General features: G+C 44.1%; 1 protein-coding gene across 2 annotated transcripts in view; it reads left to right on the plus strand.

The window, feature by feature from the left end:
* The window catches only part of AP3B1 (adaptor related protein complex 3 subunit beta 1), a 1,836,520-nt gene that overhangs the window by 1,238,044 nt on the left and 580,635 nt on the right, over positions 1-17,841 (plus strand). For both annotated transcript variants that reach the window (XM_085632261.1, XM_085632260.1), the window contains exon 20: positions 10,483-10,642. In XM_085632261.1, the coding sequence (XP_085488387.1) occupies positions 10,483-10,642 (160 nt within the window). The remainder of the gene's footprint in view (positions 1-10,482; positions 10,643-17,841) is intronic.

Consider the following 17,841-nt stretch of genomic DNA (forward strand, 5'->3'; position numbering starts at 1 on the left):
TTTGTTGTTTGTCATATATGTTGCTTGCACTGCACATCCTAGTTCTTTTTACTGTTATATACATCAAGTAGTTTATCTTCTTATATTATTGGACTAGTTAAGTGTGATTTTCTCGAGCTTGTTGGATGTAAATTTCCATTAGTTCTTTTGCACCACACCTGCTTGGGAGCTCGTTTATGCAAATTGATTTCTCTGCCTCCTGTACCAAGCCATTGGCCATCTAATGATGGTTGTTACCTTATAGATACATTTCATTGTTTGCAGGTTGGCTGTTTGAAAAGTGTATGGACTGTCAGTTGAAGACCTATTTACTGTTTACCATAATGTGAGAATTCTTCACTGGGACGCATATTTTTGGAGCCACCAAGTTTGCTAGGACTTAAAACAAGTCCTTGCAATATGGTGTCCTCCATAGTTGGTGGTAAGGTCCCTATTGGGCAGATAGGAAGTTAGCAGAATTCCCGTCCCTAAAACGGTGCACGTGTTGAGTCGGAGTACGAAACCAAAACGAACTTACCTGCAAGCTACAGACTCAGGAGATGCTATCACCATCATGTGAGTCTTGCGATTGGTATCCTACTGGGTATGTTTAAGTCCTTCGGGTAAAGTGGAAGAGTTGTTTTCTCCAAGTATGCAATCACTCAAATCCATTAGTGTTCCAGAAAGAAGGGAGTTGGTCACCACGACAAAGAACCCATTGGCAAGGCAGAGGTGGGTTAGGGAAGGAGCCTGGATCCTTTCTCACCAATCAGAAGCCACCTAAAGGCGGAGGGTCTAGGAAGGCATTCTTCTCCCCTATATAAAACATCCAGGCAAAACACTTGGGGGATGTACAGGCTTCCTGGCCACTCACCTATTTCATCTCTCTCAGCAGGCCAACACAGCCAATGGAAATCTGTAACTAGAACGGTATCCTGAAATCTTCGCTCCTCGGGGTAACTGAGAACTATTGAACTAGGAGGGTTGCCCCCTTCAAAATTACTCTTCTAGCATAACCAGTAGAGGTTAGACTGGAAACCAAACCCTTTCTGTGAGAATTTGATGCCGTTTGAAGGGAAATGGTATCAATGGATACATGCGACGACTGAATTTATAAGAGAAAACACACACACATTATCACGTTATGTGCCCTTTTTAGTTTTGCATAGTATTCCTGTATCTATGAACTTATGGTGATCCAAAATAAAATGTTTGAGGCTTGTGAGCTGTAGATCACATGCTTTGCATACTCCTGCCATCTAGTGTTGGGTCCGGATGTTTGCAAGTTGTTTTGGTCTTTGAAGAAGTCTTTCCAGTCACAAGGTACGGTGACTCCTCCTTTCAGTGATAGTGCGCATGTTCATCGACTCCATTGTTTCATTGTTTGATGTGTATTGCTGCGGTTCGGAATCGTTTCTTAGGTTCCCCTCTGTGCGCAATCCACTCTACCCTCGGTATTGTTTCAAACGCGTTTTCCACTTCTCCGCGTTTCGATTTGGTCAACGAAATCTCCATTTCCAAACGGAAAGTTTTGTTGGCGTCCTTCGGGCCTAAACACGTCGGGCGGCTCTTTGTCAATGGGCTGTACTCCATTTAAATTCTGCCCCCCCGGTGCCACCAAGTATCCGCGTACCGACTTGCAACAGGTGTGTAACTTGTGCTTGTCTTCAGAGCACAGAGAACAAGACTGCGAAGCGTGCAATTCTTTTCGATCCAAGAAAACGCTCCATGATCGTCTGGCTCGATGTCTGGAGATGCAGCACCAGCATATTGATAACACACCGGATATCTTCGGCGAAGACCCCAAGCTCGCAGCGGCCGACGAAGAACAGGCCTTTGACATGTCTGATTCCGATTCAGAGTTGGAGATAGACCTCGACGCTGACGATGTGCTGCAGGGACAGGGTGACGTGAGTACAGAAGAACCCTTAGTCCGCCCACCCATCCCTAACAAATCTATGGCTTTGGCACCACCTCTGCCTTCTGGCCAAGGTCAGCACTGAGATGTTTCTGACGCTCCACCTTCTGGCTCTGCCCCAAAACATACTGTCAAGCCTTATGGCTTGGGAACGAGTCCCCCAAAGCCACTTCAGAGCCGAACCCTTACGGTTCCAAGCACAAAGTTGTTTCGGAGCCGAAACCTTCGACACCGAAAAGCAGCAAACAACCTTCGGAGCCGAAATCTTCAGTGCCGAAAGGTCACTCCATCTCTGCTCCGAAACCTTCGGCGCTAAAAACCAAAGAGGTCCCCTCGGCTACGAAAATAGACATTGCACCGACAAAAATGGATCCCAAGCAAAACAAACTCTATATTAATCCTGACCCAGGACATATTCACGCCAAGACACCATCCAAACACAAGCTTCCTGATGATGATAGTCATTATAAAATCCCTTTGAAAAAGAAAAATGCTTGTACTAGCCCTTTCCATACACTACCATCATCTACTCCTCCACCCTCACTTTACATCCTTCACATATTACACCTCATCACTCTCCATTCTCTCACCATGGCGGAGACGATACTGATGAGGGAGGCGCACATTTACCAGTGGATCCTTGGACGGATTATACAATTGACCCTCCAATGGATAATTATCCTGACCTTTATCCTGCCAAGCCTTCTCCACCTGATGACAATTTCTCTTATCAAGAACTCATTGCCAGGGCTGCACAATACCATGGGGTGGAGCTCTACAAAGAATCCTTAGAGGAGGACTTTCTATTTGAGACTTTAGGATCCATACACAGGTCGAGCCACTGACTCTATGCTCAAAGGTATGATGAGACACGCAGCCGACATTTGCTAATTCTCAAACTTTGTGGGATACTCCTCCTCCATATAAAGAGTCAACACTCATTGATGTTTCTGGCAAACGTATAGCTGCACAAGTGCCCAATCACTGGCGCATTGCTAACTCACAGGGCCTTCTAGCCAGATACAATAGGGTGCACTAGGACGAAATAGAGCAATTATTACAATATCACCCAGAGGCGCATAAAGCCAAAGCTCAAGATTTAGTCCAGTAAGGAAAATTAATTTCCAACTCTTCCATAAGGTGTGCTCTAGATGATGCTGACACCGCAGCTAGGGAGGTAAATACTAGCGTATTACTACGAAGGCATGCCTGGTTACGGATTTCCAGGTTTAAACCTGAAGTCCAATAATTCATTCTAAATACACCTTTTGATGAACAACATCTTTTAGGCCCCGAAGTTGATCAAGCCCTAGAAAAAATGAAAAAGGACACTGAAGTTGCCAAGTCCATGGGAGCACTTCAGTCTCCTTCAAACAGAGGTTCCTTTCGGCACTCCTTTTACCAGGGAGGGTCTAAGTCCGCAACCTCAGATCAAAACACTTCCTCTTACAAAGGTAACAACCAATCCTCTTCTCCAAGAGGATTTTTCAGACGAGGTTATATGAGAAACAGTTCCAACGGTAGGGCTAAAAATACCACACCCCATAACTCCCCTTCCCCTAATAAGCAGTGACTTCTCCAAACTTCCCTCCGATTATTCCACACCTGTCGGAGGGAGACTTAAACGCTTTCTCCCCATTTGGGAATCTATAACCGACAAATGAGTGTTTGGAATTATCCAACATGGTTATTGCAAGGAGCTTATCACCAATCCTCCAAATATTCCACCTCGTTTTCACAAATTGTCACTAGACCATCTGCTATTGCTTCCAGAAGATGTACGATCTCTCTTACTGAAAGTAGCCATAACACCAGTCCCACTTCAGTACCACGGGTCTATTCTCTTTACTTTCTGATCCCCCCCTAAAGGACGGCTCACTAAGACCTATTCTAGATCTGAGAGAGTTGAACCAATACATACTGTCAGAGCACTTTCACATGGTGACCCTTCAACAGCAAGGCGATTTTATGTCTACTCTGGACTTAAGACGCATATTTTCACATTCCTATTCATCCAGCTCATTGCAAATACCTCAGATTTGTGATAGCACGCAGGCATTACTAGTTCAAAGTACTTCTGTTTGGAGTCACTACTGCTCCCAGAGTATTTACGATATGTCTAGCAGTAGTAGCCGCTCATCTCAGAAGACCATGTGTATTAAGTAAGAGATTTATAAAGCGCTTGATTGCCGAGGCGTCTTGGTGCTGGGGAGAGAAAGATGTGAGGTGAAACCCAGAAAGGTCAGGTCATTACTGTGTGGGAAAGAGCCAGATTTTCAGTAAGCCCCATAATTTTGTCCGAACAGGTTGGGATCTAATGTAGAGTGGGGGCTTGTTCCAGAGCTTGGAAGCTAGATAGGAGAGGCATCTACCTCCCCATTTTGCCTTCTTGATTATCGGGACGTTGACCAGTGCCTGATTAGCTGATCTCAGTACGCGTCTGTGGTGCACCATTGGAATAGTTTGCAATATTCTGTTGGTCCACCTCCATACAGGGTTTTATGAACCAGACATACTGCCTTAAATTCAATCTGCTCCTAGACTGGGAGCCAGTGGAGATTCCTAATGGCCCCAGATATAACTGTATTTAGTGGATGTTCAGTAGGGTTCGGGCTGCGGCGTTCTGCAGAGATTGTAGTTTGGTTAACTGCTGTTTATCAACTACTAGGTAAAGGGCGTTGCAGTAGTCAATCCGAGATAACACGAGTGCTAACACAACAGTTTTCCTCAGTTCCATTGGAAGAAATCGTAAAATCTTATGCAGTACTTAATGTGAAGTAGCAGGTCGAGATAACCTGGTTGATCTGTCCAGAGAAACTGAGCTGAGTGTCACAGACAATGCCCAGGTTTCTCATTTTGGCTGCTCATGTATTCATGTATTTGTGTCTCCCTCTAACTAGACGACTGGCTCATCAAAGCCAGCACTTACCAAACCTGTCTGAAACACACTCGGACAACAGTACACCTACTTTATCGATTGGGCTTCACCATCAGTGCACAAAAGTCTTACCCGTGTCCTGCACAGCTGCAGTCTTATCTGGCAGCTACTATCAACACTCCAAAAGCTTTAGCCCCTCCCAATGCAGCCAGAATTCACAAGATTCAGTCTTTAGTAGTACAATTTCAGCCCAATCAAACATTACCAGCCAGAGTTGTCATGCATCTGCTGGTAATGATGGCATCTTGCATCGCAATTGTGCCTCATGCAAGGCTTCACATGCGTCCTCTACAAGAATGTCTAGCAAGTCAGTGGAATCAGTGACAGGGTCAATTAACCGATCTAGTATTGGTAAGCGGCCCATCGCTCTCTGCAGTGGTGGAAGCCACAAAACTTATCAAGAGGGCGGCCCTTCATAGACCCTATTCCACAGACTGTACTAACAGCAGACGCATCTCTCACCGGTTGGGGTGCCTATCTCCAACATTACACAATCCAGTGTCTGTGGAGCGGCAATCACGATAGTCTCTGCATCAACTACCTATAACTTCTAGCAGTGTTCCTAGCACTCAACGCTTTTCGGACTCGCCTTATAGGCAAAGCTGTCCTAGTCCGCATAGACAACATGACAGCAATGTACTATATACAAAAACAAGCAGTGGCACACTCTCTCTAACTGTCACGCCTCTCACAGGACATTTGGAACTGGGCAATTCATCACAACATCTATCTCCCAACAGAACACCTTGTAGGAGTAAGCAATCAGATTGCCGTCCTCAGCAGACAGACGCAGCAAGTTCACGAGTGGGAACTTCACCCCCAAGTTGTTCTTCCTTTCTTCCTTACTGGGGATTCCACAGATAGATCTGTTTGCAACAGTAGACAACGCAAAATGCCCAAATGTCGCATCCAGGTTCCCACACCCCCTATCCAAGGGCAATGCCCTATGGAGGAATTGGTCAGGGATATTTGCCTACGCTTTTCCGCCTCTCCCACTACTTCCATTTCTAGTTCTGAAGCTCAGACAAACATCCCTTACACTGATTCTAGTAGCCGAAAATTGAAGAAAATTGGAGGTGGCACCAGGCATGAAGTCACAACTTCGTGAATACGAGTTAATTCAAAGTAATACTTTATTCTTCTTTGTATGCAACATAAAAGCAACAGCCAACGTGTTTCGTTCCTTTTTAACGGAACTCATCAGGGCAGAATGTTGTCAAAAATATTCGTTATGAGTGTTTTCTCTGCTAATATCCAAGGTAAGGGTCATCAAGTATGATATAGTTTATTTCAGAGCAGCGTTACGATTGACGGCTCACGAGATGAGATTCCATACCCACAATCCGTGAGGGAAGCGCTTCCCTCCCGGATTGTGGGTATGGAATTAGTCGGCTGTGGAATCGTTTGTTGATTCTAGTAGCCCCCACATGTTCTTGTCAACCTTAGTACACCACCCTGTTAGAACTGTCAGTGGTTCCGCTTCAAAAACTACATCTCAACTCCAGTCTCCTCACTCAGAGCCATGGAGAAATCAGACATCTAAATCCCAAGGAACTCAACCTAGCGATTTGCCTCCTGAAGTCATAGAGTTTGGTTATTTAAATCTACACCCACAATGTATGACTATTTTAAAGGAAGCAAGAAAGCCAACTACCAGGGCTTGCTATGCAGCAAAATGGAAAAGATTTGTTATCTACTGTAATAACAAAATCAATTCTCTAGATGCTTCACTGCAGAATATTGTCTGTTACCTGTTGAATTTACAGCACACAGGGTTAGCTTACACAGCTATTCGTTTACACTTTGCAGCAGTGGCTGCCTATTTGCAGAACAGACAACATTTATCTCTCTTCAAAATTCCAATAACCAAAGCTTTTATCGAAGGTTTGAAAAGAGTAACACCATTAAGGGTTCCACCTGCACCAGTGTGGAATCTTAATATTGTCCTTACAAGACTTAGGGTCTACCCTTTGAACCCTTACATAAATGTCCTATACAGTTCCTTTCATGGAAAGTTGATTTCCTCATTGCTATCACATTGAGGAGAGTTGGTGAGCTACAGGCTTTAACCCTGGAAGAACCTTTCTTTCAACTCCATAAGGATAGAGTTGTTCTTCGCACCAATCCAAAATTCCTTCCCAAAGTGTTTTCTGCTTTTCATATTAACCAATCAGTTGAGTTACCTGTGTTTTTTCCTCAACCTGATTGAGGCAGAAAGCGCTGTCCACACACTAGACATTAGAAGGGCTTTACTATATTACTTTGAAAGAACCAAAGATTTTCGCAAAACCCAACAGCTATTTGTTGCATTTGCACCCCCTCACAAAGGCAACCCCATCTCTAAATCAGGTATTTCAAGATGGATTGTTAAATGCATTCAAATATGTTATGCTAAAGCCAAAATAACGTTATCCATACGCCCTAGAGTTCATTCCGCACGCAAAATAGGGGCTACTATGGCCTTTTTAGGCAACATTCCTCTAGCTGACATATGTAAAGCAGCTACATGGTCTACACCACACACATTTACTAAACACTACTGTGTAGATGTGTTAGCGAGGCAACCAGCTAATGTAGGCCAAGCAGTACTTAAAACTCTGTTTCAAACAACTACAACTACAGGTTAGCTGCCGTATAGTCTATACAGCTCACATGCCTCGAACGGATATTGTTACTTACCCAGTAAGCATCTGTTCTTGGCATGTAGAGCTATAGATTCACATGTGCCCACCCACCTCCCCAGTCTCTCTTCTACACTTACTAACTCGATTCTCACCCTCTTGCGGTAAAAAAATCTAACAATGGATTCGATGACCATGCGCATTATCACCGAAAGGAGGAGTCCCCGTAACTCGTGACTGGAAAGACTTCTCCTAAGACAAAAACAACTTGCAAACATCTGGACCCAATACTAGATGGCAGGAGTGTGCAGGTAATAAATATGTTTTCAAATGTTTTCTATTTACATTTTAGTATATGTATACATTGTTGTGAGCTCATGTTATATGCGCTTTATGATTATTTTTCGTATTTAGGTTTCTTTGTCGCATGGTTGGATGGTTCACCTTACACGCCGTATCTGACCCTTTGGTACTGCTTGCTATTCTGATTCAAGCATGTGAATCTATAAAAGATACAACACAGGAGAAACACTTAACTGTACTCTGTGGTTCTCCAGTACTGATATCTTTTATAGATTCACATGCGACCCTCCCTCCTCCCCTTTTTAGGTTCAACATCCATACCTCTCTTACTGCCTTATGGTACTTGTGCTCAAAATCTGAGGTATTATGTCCCTGAAGGGGAAGGAGACTATGGTCTACTCTCTGATTGGCGAGAGGTTGGATGTTTTATAACAATGGTAATAGGTTGCTAAAAGCTAGAGAATTCTTATAGACATTTGAATGTTGAAGTTTTAATACTGCTATTTTACTGTTACCGTGGGACTTCCACCATGACGAAGGGGAAGATTCAAGCCCGTGAATCTATAAAAGATATTAATACTGGAGAACCAGAGTGTAAAGGTAAGTAACTTGTTTTATACTGGATGTGGAACCTCTCAATCCTCCCACATTGTTACTTTGTTACACATTGAGATAAAGTCAATATTTTTTCTTTCCATCTGGGTTATCTTTATTTGTTTTCATATTAACTGGTACATCTATACACATTGAATATACTTCTAAAGCTACAGCGTCTTTGTGTGACTCTTGACAAATTTGCCTGTATGCAGTTAAACTGTAGGCGGATGTGTCACAAACTAAATATTACTTTAAACTGACCATTTGTTTCTCACAAAAAACAGCCTGTATTCAGTTAAGAGCTATTAGCAAGCACATGAAAGTGATCAGTTTTACATTTTATGTGAGGTGCTGTGCAAAACTTTGCGCTTTTTTTAATGACCTTATTTTATTACCATATTCTTTTTTTAATGACCTTATTTTATTACCATATTCTTTTTTTCCAGACTATGAACTGTGACTCTCCTTGCTTACACAGTAGGGCTATCTTTTTATTTTCATCTAAGACTGATTATTGAGAAATTCTACATTACTTCGTTACTTCAGTGAAATTTTACATCAAAACGAAGCAGGCAAGGACGAAACCTGTCTTTGTTGATGAATGTTGTAGTTTTATTAGTTTGAGAGTTAAATAGTTGAGCCACATTTTTGTTTTTGTACTAACTTTATTGGCATTTGTCAAACACATGCAATATGAGATATGAACACATTTGTGTCTTTCCATTCAGACAGCTAGGTCTGATATGCTTATTATACGTATATGTTTTTGTCCCAAAAACGTTGGTTTCAGTGTTTATAATTTGATTTACAACATTCACGATGTCTGATGCATATCTGTACAATAATTGTTGTTTCTATTTGGGAATTATGTAACACCTCCCTCCACCCCCCTCCACTGGTGGTTACACATGATTCTAAGGGATATCAGTGTTGATGGTGGTGTTGCTCATTTCATTCTGGTGGGACAGGATTTTAGAAAGTTACTGCCTTGTGTATCCTGCATGGGTGTCCAGGGTGGAACCCCTTGTTGTAAGGGGGAGTATGTTCCAGGTATAGGGTGTGTATATATGTCTTGATAGATTCTGTATGCATCTTTATGCGTCTTTACGTATCACCTAGGCCTATCTAAGGTTTGGAAAGGTTCTAGAAGAGTGTCCCATTCCATTGCTGTTGGTATCTTCCGCCAGGCTTCTATATTCCTCCCTGCGGAGCGCCCCATTTTCCACCTTTCACTATTGTATAACTTCTTCTCGCCATAGTTGATCCACATTTCTACATTCTAGTTTGCATCTTTTACAAACACTATGGGCCTCATTACGAATGACCCTTACCTAGCATCCTGTAAGTCCAAACCATCTGAAATTAATGTAACTAGCTGTCCCTTCAACTCCAGGGTTGATGAGTTGGGGCATTTTCTGAGTGGAACCCTGAGGTTACACTGAGAAATTTGGCATTCCTGGCCAAATCTGTAATCCAGGTCTCATTTATATGGTAATTTGCCATTCCTTCCCGCAATTCACTTCAGCCTCTTCTGCTGTTTGGAAAAGTCGAGAGCTCTGGGGAAACCAGACTAGTTGGTGGTCTTTCTGTAGATCTCATAATTCTGATTAGCCTAGTAACTCCCTTGGTCCTTAAGGTACATCTTGCTTAGGGTGTGGTGGAGGTGTTGACCAGGGAGGAGCTGGAAACCTGAGTAAAACTTAAAAAAAGACCACATTGTAATCTGGACTGTGTGCAGCTTTGAAACACCTATAGAAAAGAAAACCTCAAGCTTGTCCTTCGTTCTTGCCCGCTCCCCACCCCAATGGCCTTTGTAATTTGCCATGCATGACAAAGTAGCAGGTTGGAGCTGAAACTGATAGTCCTCCATAGGTTTGACGAGATTTTTGCACAGAAAAAATAACATTGCTGCTGTACTTTTTAACTGCAAAGATGGAGGCCATCTAGAACTTCCATTCCAATCTTTGTCAGGAATATTCCCTGTAGAAATGCATTCTAGGTGCCTGCTTTCACTCATAATCAGTTGTGCTGTGTCTTGTTTCCAGTTTTGAAATGTTCTAGAGATCAGATCATCTGATTGTAAATTGACTTTACTAGATTAATCATATAAGTCAATATTTTTACAGTGGCACAGATGATGCAAAAGATGAGCGAGTAGCATCCAAGAAAAACAAAAATGTTTCTTCGGATTCAGAAAGTTCTTCATCAGAGGACAGCTCCTCCGAATCTGAATCAGAAGAAAGTGCCTCAGATTCTGATTCTGGGAAAAAAGCTACAATTAAGAAGGTAAGTTGTATATTGTAAGTTGTATTTTGTATGTTCATGCAGAAAGTAGAACTATGTGAGACAAAATCAAATGTATGTACTTTTTCACGTTGTTGAGTGGAGCCGCAAACACACAAAATTGTCATTACTTATCTTTAGCAAGGTAATAGATGGGTATTATATTAGTCCAATCCTGTCTCAATGCCTCATCAAGTCCTCCATTGTAGAGAATGACAAATCATAGGGATTTAACCTGGACACAAATCTGAAGGCAAACATTAACACCGCAGTACAGGACCACACTATCAGATCACTATCAAATCAGACTCCTCAGCAGAATCACATTTTTTATCTTTGCTAAATATTGTAATTCAATCCTTAGTTCTTGCGATGCTGGGTGATGGCAAGTCACTACTGTCTGGCATACCCAAAATCTATATAAGCAGGTGAATAAATAAAATGATCGCACACCTACACTTCAGCAATACTTCCATATAATTTTGTGCTTCAATCTATCCAAATGAGAGAACTTACATAAGGAAGAGGCTTTGTGTTTGTATGACCATGCACCCCTGCTAAGATTTCCCCATAGAAAACTATAGCTTTTGACCCCCACTTCACCTCATCACATACAATGACCAGGTGTGCCCACTGAAGTCACAGTTTCTAACGTGTACCGAGATGCAGATCTCTGTGCTTCAAAGGGGGCACACTGAGTTTACTTTTAACATTTTATTTATAGATTCACTACAGTTAGCTTGCTGGGCTGTAGAGGCCAGTAGTGTTGTCTGTTGGAATCTGCAGCTTTTTAAATTGTTATGCCACTTCCCTGCAGTCGGGTGCTCATCACTGTGTGAAATGGATTGGATGTTACCTGTCTCATTTAGCTGTGTGGAAGAGATATGTATGGAGCATTTATGAAACTTGTTCCTCTAACCACACTGGGTTCCATTTTGTGTTTGCTGCCTTTGAGGGATACCACATGTGGGGGCTTGAGAGCTGATTTTGATTATAGGTCTAATGACAAAATATCTCAGGGATCCTTTTCAGTTTGTCAGACTGGAGAGTGGTAAGGCAAGAAGTCCCAGACCCCATTATGAAGGTAGGGTATTGCCTCTGACCTTTCCTGACCCATTGTTCTCTGGAGAGGCATCCCCACTGGTTAACAGGTAGTTGAGATGGACAACCTACTGCTCTCTTGTCCCCTTTTTGTGAGTTTCTCCCGTGAGGAGACTTCTTGTTCCACCCCACCATCCAGCTCACCCTGGTTATAAAGAATTTGGCTGGACCAATCTGAGTGGAATAAGCACAAGCGCAGAATTTCCCAGAACAGGATTCAGAAAAGACAGTTGGAACAAACAGCTGCTATCAACAACTTTGGTGTAAAGATGAGACAGAAACTTCCACCTCTTTTTGCAAAGATTTTTATTCCTACGTCAGGGTTCCACATCAGTAGTAACCAGAATCTCTCATTGCTCCAGCATTGGAGTATCCACTGTCCTCTCCCTTTGCCCAATTCCTGGGGACTTCCTACAAGAAAAAAAAGTTCTCCAGAAGTGAACCGCATCAACGGTGGGGCTTGAAACGGTAACTAAATTCTCCCTGTGACACCAATAAATGGGCAACCTACTTTTTTTGGATGGTTGTTTTTTTTTTTGTCTTTGTCGAAGAAGATCCCAAGGCGCAAGACTCACCAAACCGTGAGATCTGCGATTCTGTATTCTACTCCTGGACTGGTGTTTCCTACGCTCACCTGCATCATCGCACTGGCACTGCAAATGCCAGTTGCATACATCCAATAGTCCGGCTGGGGCAGGATCTCTGCCACTGGGCTCCATGGACTGCTGCACACCACGTAGAGCTGCGGAAACCACAAGTGCTGCCTGCTATAAACAATGAAAAGCAACACAGAAGTAGTATGCATCCTGAGAAAAACACAAAGGACCCCACTTTCTGTATTTCTTGCCCACACAGGGTAGAATCCAGAGATGAATCTGTAATGGTTGCAACAGCAGTACTGGTAGAGGTTGTCCTACAGGAACAGTCTAAGCTGTTTCCCGAGTAAAAGAGAAGGGATACTAGAACTCCTTAACATCTTTTGTGCTCCTCTGTAGTCTTCTGTATGGTATAATGCGTGAATTAGGTTACAATATTTATTTTGTTGTAAAGAATAACCATTGCCTGAACATCAATTTATTGACCTGTACTGATTATGATGTTGAGTTTCGAGTGTAAGCCTTAGACTGCTCATCTTTGTTTTATTGACTTTAAACTGTTAAAAGGCTGTACTTAGTCTACAATTTTGGGTCCAATAGTCAGGTTAAGCCTGAGGTTACCCAAGGTGACCAACTTGAAATGATGCAGTCTGAGCCGAGTAATCTGTAACTGCTTGAAGACGTCTGAAAAATTTCCCACAATTCGTATCTGGGACAGAGCAGAAACTAGGACATACATGGTACAATTGGCCAAAAATATAAAATATGTTATACGTTTTCCAGGGAGTTGGAGGTTGTCAATTTGTACACAACTGCAAAGCAAACAAGCCCAGTGCTCTTTTCAATCATTATGGGAAATTAATTTTTTGTTTACGAAAGAAACTCGACAATGATGTCTGGCAGAGTTGGTTGACACAAGACTTAAGACGTTGTACAATAATGTTGCAGGTTAGTGGGTATTAATTTCCTGTGTGCAGTACTGTGTGCATTTTATTGCCATTCTATGTTTTGTTTTATGTAGATTTCCTAGAATTCACAACAAGCTCCTTAGAAGAGATTTCTCAGATACAAAAAGTCCAGGCTAAATAAAATTCCTAAATCTGGCATGTAGCAGAAGAATATGTATCCAAAAAGCAAAGGCAAAAACACTAAATTCTGAAATGGCTTTTTACCATTTAATCAAACTGGTTTTAGAAAAGTCTGTTCTACTGTAGATAACATAGCCCTTAACAACTCTCTTAATTAGCAAAAAATGCCATTATTTGTGTGTTGCATTGGCTACAGCGCACAGTCTATGACAAGGTTGACTGCCTTTGGGCCAATCTAAATATTTGTGGTGTCGGTCATTTATGGTTACATCTCATAATGGCGTTACATTGTAACGCTTGGCTATATATAAAGCTTTGTACGAGAAATAATCTTTTATCGAAAATGTTCACCCACTCTGGTGTTGAGCAGGGTTGTCTACTTGCACTCATGATGTTTTCACTTTATAGGTCAAATTTCTCTCATTACTTCTACTTTCTAAAAGGCTTGGCATCCAAAAACACAATTGTCCTATTCTATGTTTAGCCTAAGCAGATGATCTCGTCATCTTGTCCCTTGCCCCGACCAGCCTACAATTTCTACTTTCCAAATGAGCGCAATTCAAAAATGACAATGGACTTCTGGTCAATATGACAAAAACAAAAATCATGACCTTTCCCAAGGATGGGACGTGAAAGACAAACCATTGACTTAGTGACATCTTATGATTGTCTGGGAATTACTATTGACAATAAGTTAACTGGTAAGAAAAATGTCCTTAGGAAAAAAGAGAAGATCTTTCATTATAACCAAATGTATCCCAAGCCTGTGGTGGGGCGCAATAGTCCCTTCAATCATTGCTCTTAATACCATGTTAAACCCTGTGCTTTTATATGCATTGCCAGTGTTGAATCCTAATACATAAACCAACATAAATCAAATTTGCATTCATTGTATTAGAACTTTGTTAAAACTACGATCAACAACACCACACTGCAAAATAAGATTGGAGTTCAATCTAACCTCGCTTACCTGCCACATTTGGGCAATTCTTAATTATTTCTATGCTTGTATGAATTCCCCAGCAGTGTCTTTAAACGGCTTCATTTTTGTTCAATTGAAACAGCTCCATCTTGGCAGTCTGGACTTAGATATCATCAGAATTACTATCTTTATAAACAAATACAGTCTTCCAGTTTTGGATCCGCTGACCTCAATGATTTCAGAGTCGAAAGAAATTAATAAAGAACACTTTAAGGGTCTACTATCGGTTTAGTGTTTTAAAAGCTATAAACACGCTGAGTTATTGCTTGACAATCACTTGTCTGGACCGCAACAATATTTGACTTCTGTTTTAAGACCTCAAACAAGAAATAAATATTTAAGAGTTCGAGGCATGTGGGCTGCTGAATTCATATCTGTGCATAGATCGCCGCCTAGTGTTGGGTCTGGATGTTTGCACGTTGTTGTCCTGGAAGAGTCTTCGAAGTATCCTTGGATAGGTGACTCCACCCCTGGACTACAGTGCGCATGGGCATCCTCTCCATCCTCAGATTGTTTTTTTCCGCCATTGGGTTCGGATGTGCTTATCTTGACTCAAGTTAGGAAAAACTCTTTTCAGGCCAAAAGGCCTCTAGTTCGCGTCGGTACTGTTCCCGATCGGTATCGATAGTATCTTTGTTAGTTTACTAACTTCCAGAACCAACTTTTTCGCATCTTACCCGACCATCGACCCGACATCGACGATGGAATCGAGGACACCATTCAAGCGGTGCCCTGTATGCAATGCGAAATATCCACACATCGACGTCCATCCGGTGTGCAACAAATGCCTTTCACCGGATCACGACGAATCTACATGTATGGCCTGTGCCCGATTTCGATCCAAGAAGACTCTCCGGAATCGACGAGCGGCGTGACTCGAGGCGCAGCAAGCGGCACCGGCCCCGGCCGACATCTTCAGCGCCGAGACCGAAGATGTCGAAGAAGTGGAGAACCTACCTTCCAGCCCCGCTTCCGAACATAACTCCGGATCGGAAGACGTCGACGAAACACTCTTTCGCAGAGATGAAGACGACACCGAGGTAGGAGACTACAATGAGGCCTTAGGGGCCGAAGAGAGTAGCTCCGATGACGAGCAAGGCCTACTCGTTCAGACTGAGGAAATCCCAGTGCAACAGTCTATGGCACCGGTCAAGGGATCGCCTTCGGGCCTTACCCAAGACCTATCCCGCAGTTCTTCGGCCCCGCCCTCGGGCCCGGCCTCGGACATTCAGCGGCAGCCATTAATGCCCAAACCGGCTGGTTTCCCTTCTTCGAAACCGAAACCAAAAGCTGTATTGGTTCAACTGAAACCGAAACCGAAAGTGGCCCTGGTCGGATCGAGGCCCTCCACACCTTCGACGCCAGCAAAACCCGTCGGCACAGAGCGCAACAAACGAGACTTCGTTGCCGAGCTCGAAGCGGCCGACGTCGGAGTCGGCATACGGAAAAAGACCTTCGGTGCCACCAAACCTACTCGGCTCCCGGCACCGACGCAATCGGCACCGACCCCAAAGGTCAAACTACCTGCCGCGTCTCACACCACTTCGACGGCACCACCAAAGCCACACTCATCGAAGGCGTCGACGGCCATTCCCGCCCCTCGACTCCACGACTCACCGGCGCCGAAAAAGTCCACGCCCGCCTCCACAGAACCGGTCGGCGCAAAGGAATCAAGGGCGCTCCAGGTGCCACCCGTTGCTGCGCAGCGCACCAAAAATAAAAATGTCCTCCAGGACACGTCTGGCTCCGAGCCAATAAAAGCTCCAACAGCCTCTTCGGCACCAGCCAACATTACTTTTGGCCTGCCACCATCCACGGCCCCGAAACTGTTCCAAATCCGGACACGGGTCACCCACACCACGATCACGCCTGCCGAACACTCTGCGGAGACGTCTCCATCGCATATCATCGACGCCGACACCGGCAGGATGATTATCCACAAAAGGAGAATAACTTCTGAGCCAGCTTTGGACTCCTTCCGGATCCCACTTAAGAGAAAGCTGCCAGTGGCTTCAGAACCAGTTCTTTACGAACCTTTCCATTCACCCTACCAGGATCCACAATCCTTCTCTCCCACACACTCCGACACGGATGCGTTGGAGGACTACATGGGTGACCAAGTCCCCTACCCCGGAGGGATGGACCCTGATGGCCAACAGGACCCTGATCAAGCTTGGGATGACCCTGTAGACCCAGGTGCACCTATGGATGCACAGGACCCGCAACTCTATGGAGCAAAAACATCTCCCACAGAGGACACTGCCGCGTTCAACGCTCTAATTGAACGTGCTGCGGCCAATCATGGGGTGCAACTTCACTCGGACACCATCGAGGACGACTTTCTCATGGATACTTTCGCATCCTCAGAAAGGAATATAAAGACTCTGCCCATGTTAAAGGGGGTCCTCAAGCCAGCAAAGGACATCTTCAAAGAACCCACCAGGGCAAGAGTGATAAACCCCAGGATCGACAAAAAATACAGATCGGCGCCTGGGGACCCTACTTACATTAGAGGCCAATTACCTCTGGATTCCATTGTCGTTGCGAATGCTCGCAAGAGGGCACACTCGCAAACAACAGGTGATGCTCCTCCCCCGGACAAAGAGTCCAAGGTGCTAGAGACCTCTGGCAAACGGGTTGCCGCCCAAGCAGCTAACATATGGCGCATTGCCAATACTCAAGCGCTCCTCGCTCGCTATGATCGAGCGCACTACGACACATTAGAACAACTACTCCAACATCTCCCTGACCAATTCAAAGAAGGTGCAGAGATCCTCATCAGGGAGGGACAACTGCTCACAAATGCATCCATTAAGTGTGCACTGGATGCCGCGGATACAGCTGCCAGAGCCATAAACACTAGCGTCCTGTTGCGACGACACGCCTGGTTGCGAATCTCCGGATTCAAACCAGAGGTACAAAATAACATCCTCAACCAACCTGTCAACCCCGACTACTTATTCGGCCCGGAGGTTGACACTACCCTAGAGAAAATTAAAAAGGACACGGACACTGCAAAGTCCATGGGGGCCCTACAGACGCAGTCCTTTCGGAGCGGCTCCTTTCGTCGCCCCGGAAATAGAGGAGCAGGTAGAGGACAGGGGTCACAGCAAACATACAACAAGGGCAACACACAAAACACCTACGATAAAAACACCCGGGGTGGATATCGTGGCTCCAGCACAAAGGGCAGAGGACGCGGCTACGGCAACACCAGGTCCTCTCCCAAAAACAAGCAGTGACGCCCTCTCCCTTCCTCCCGACCACATAACACCTGTCGGGGGAAGGCTACAAAGGTTCCTGTCCACGTGGAACTCCATCACCACGGACAGGTGGGTCAAAGATATTGTCAAATACGGTTACTGTCTAGAACTAACCTCCACTCCACCCACCATACCTCCAAAAAACCGTCCTATGTCCTCAGAGCACTTAACG

The sequence above is a fragment of the Triturus cristatus genome, chromosome 2_1 (genome assembly GCF_964204655.1).
Source record: "Triturus cristatus chromosome 2_1, aTriCri1.1, whole genome shotgun sequence".
In the NCBI taxonomy this organism is placed as follows: Eukaryota; Metazoa; Chordata; class Amphibia; order Caudata; family Salamandridae; genus Triturus; species Triturus cristatus.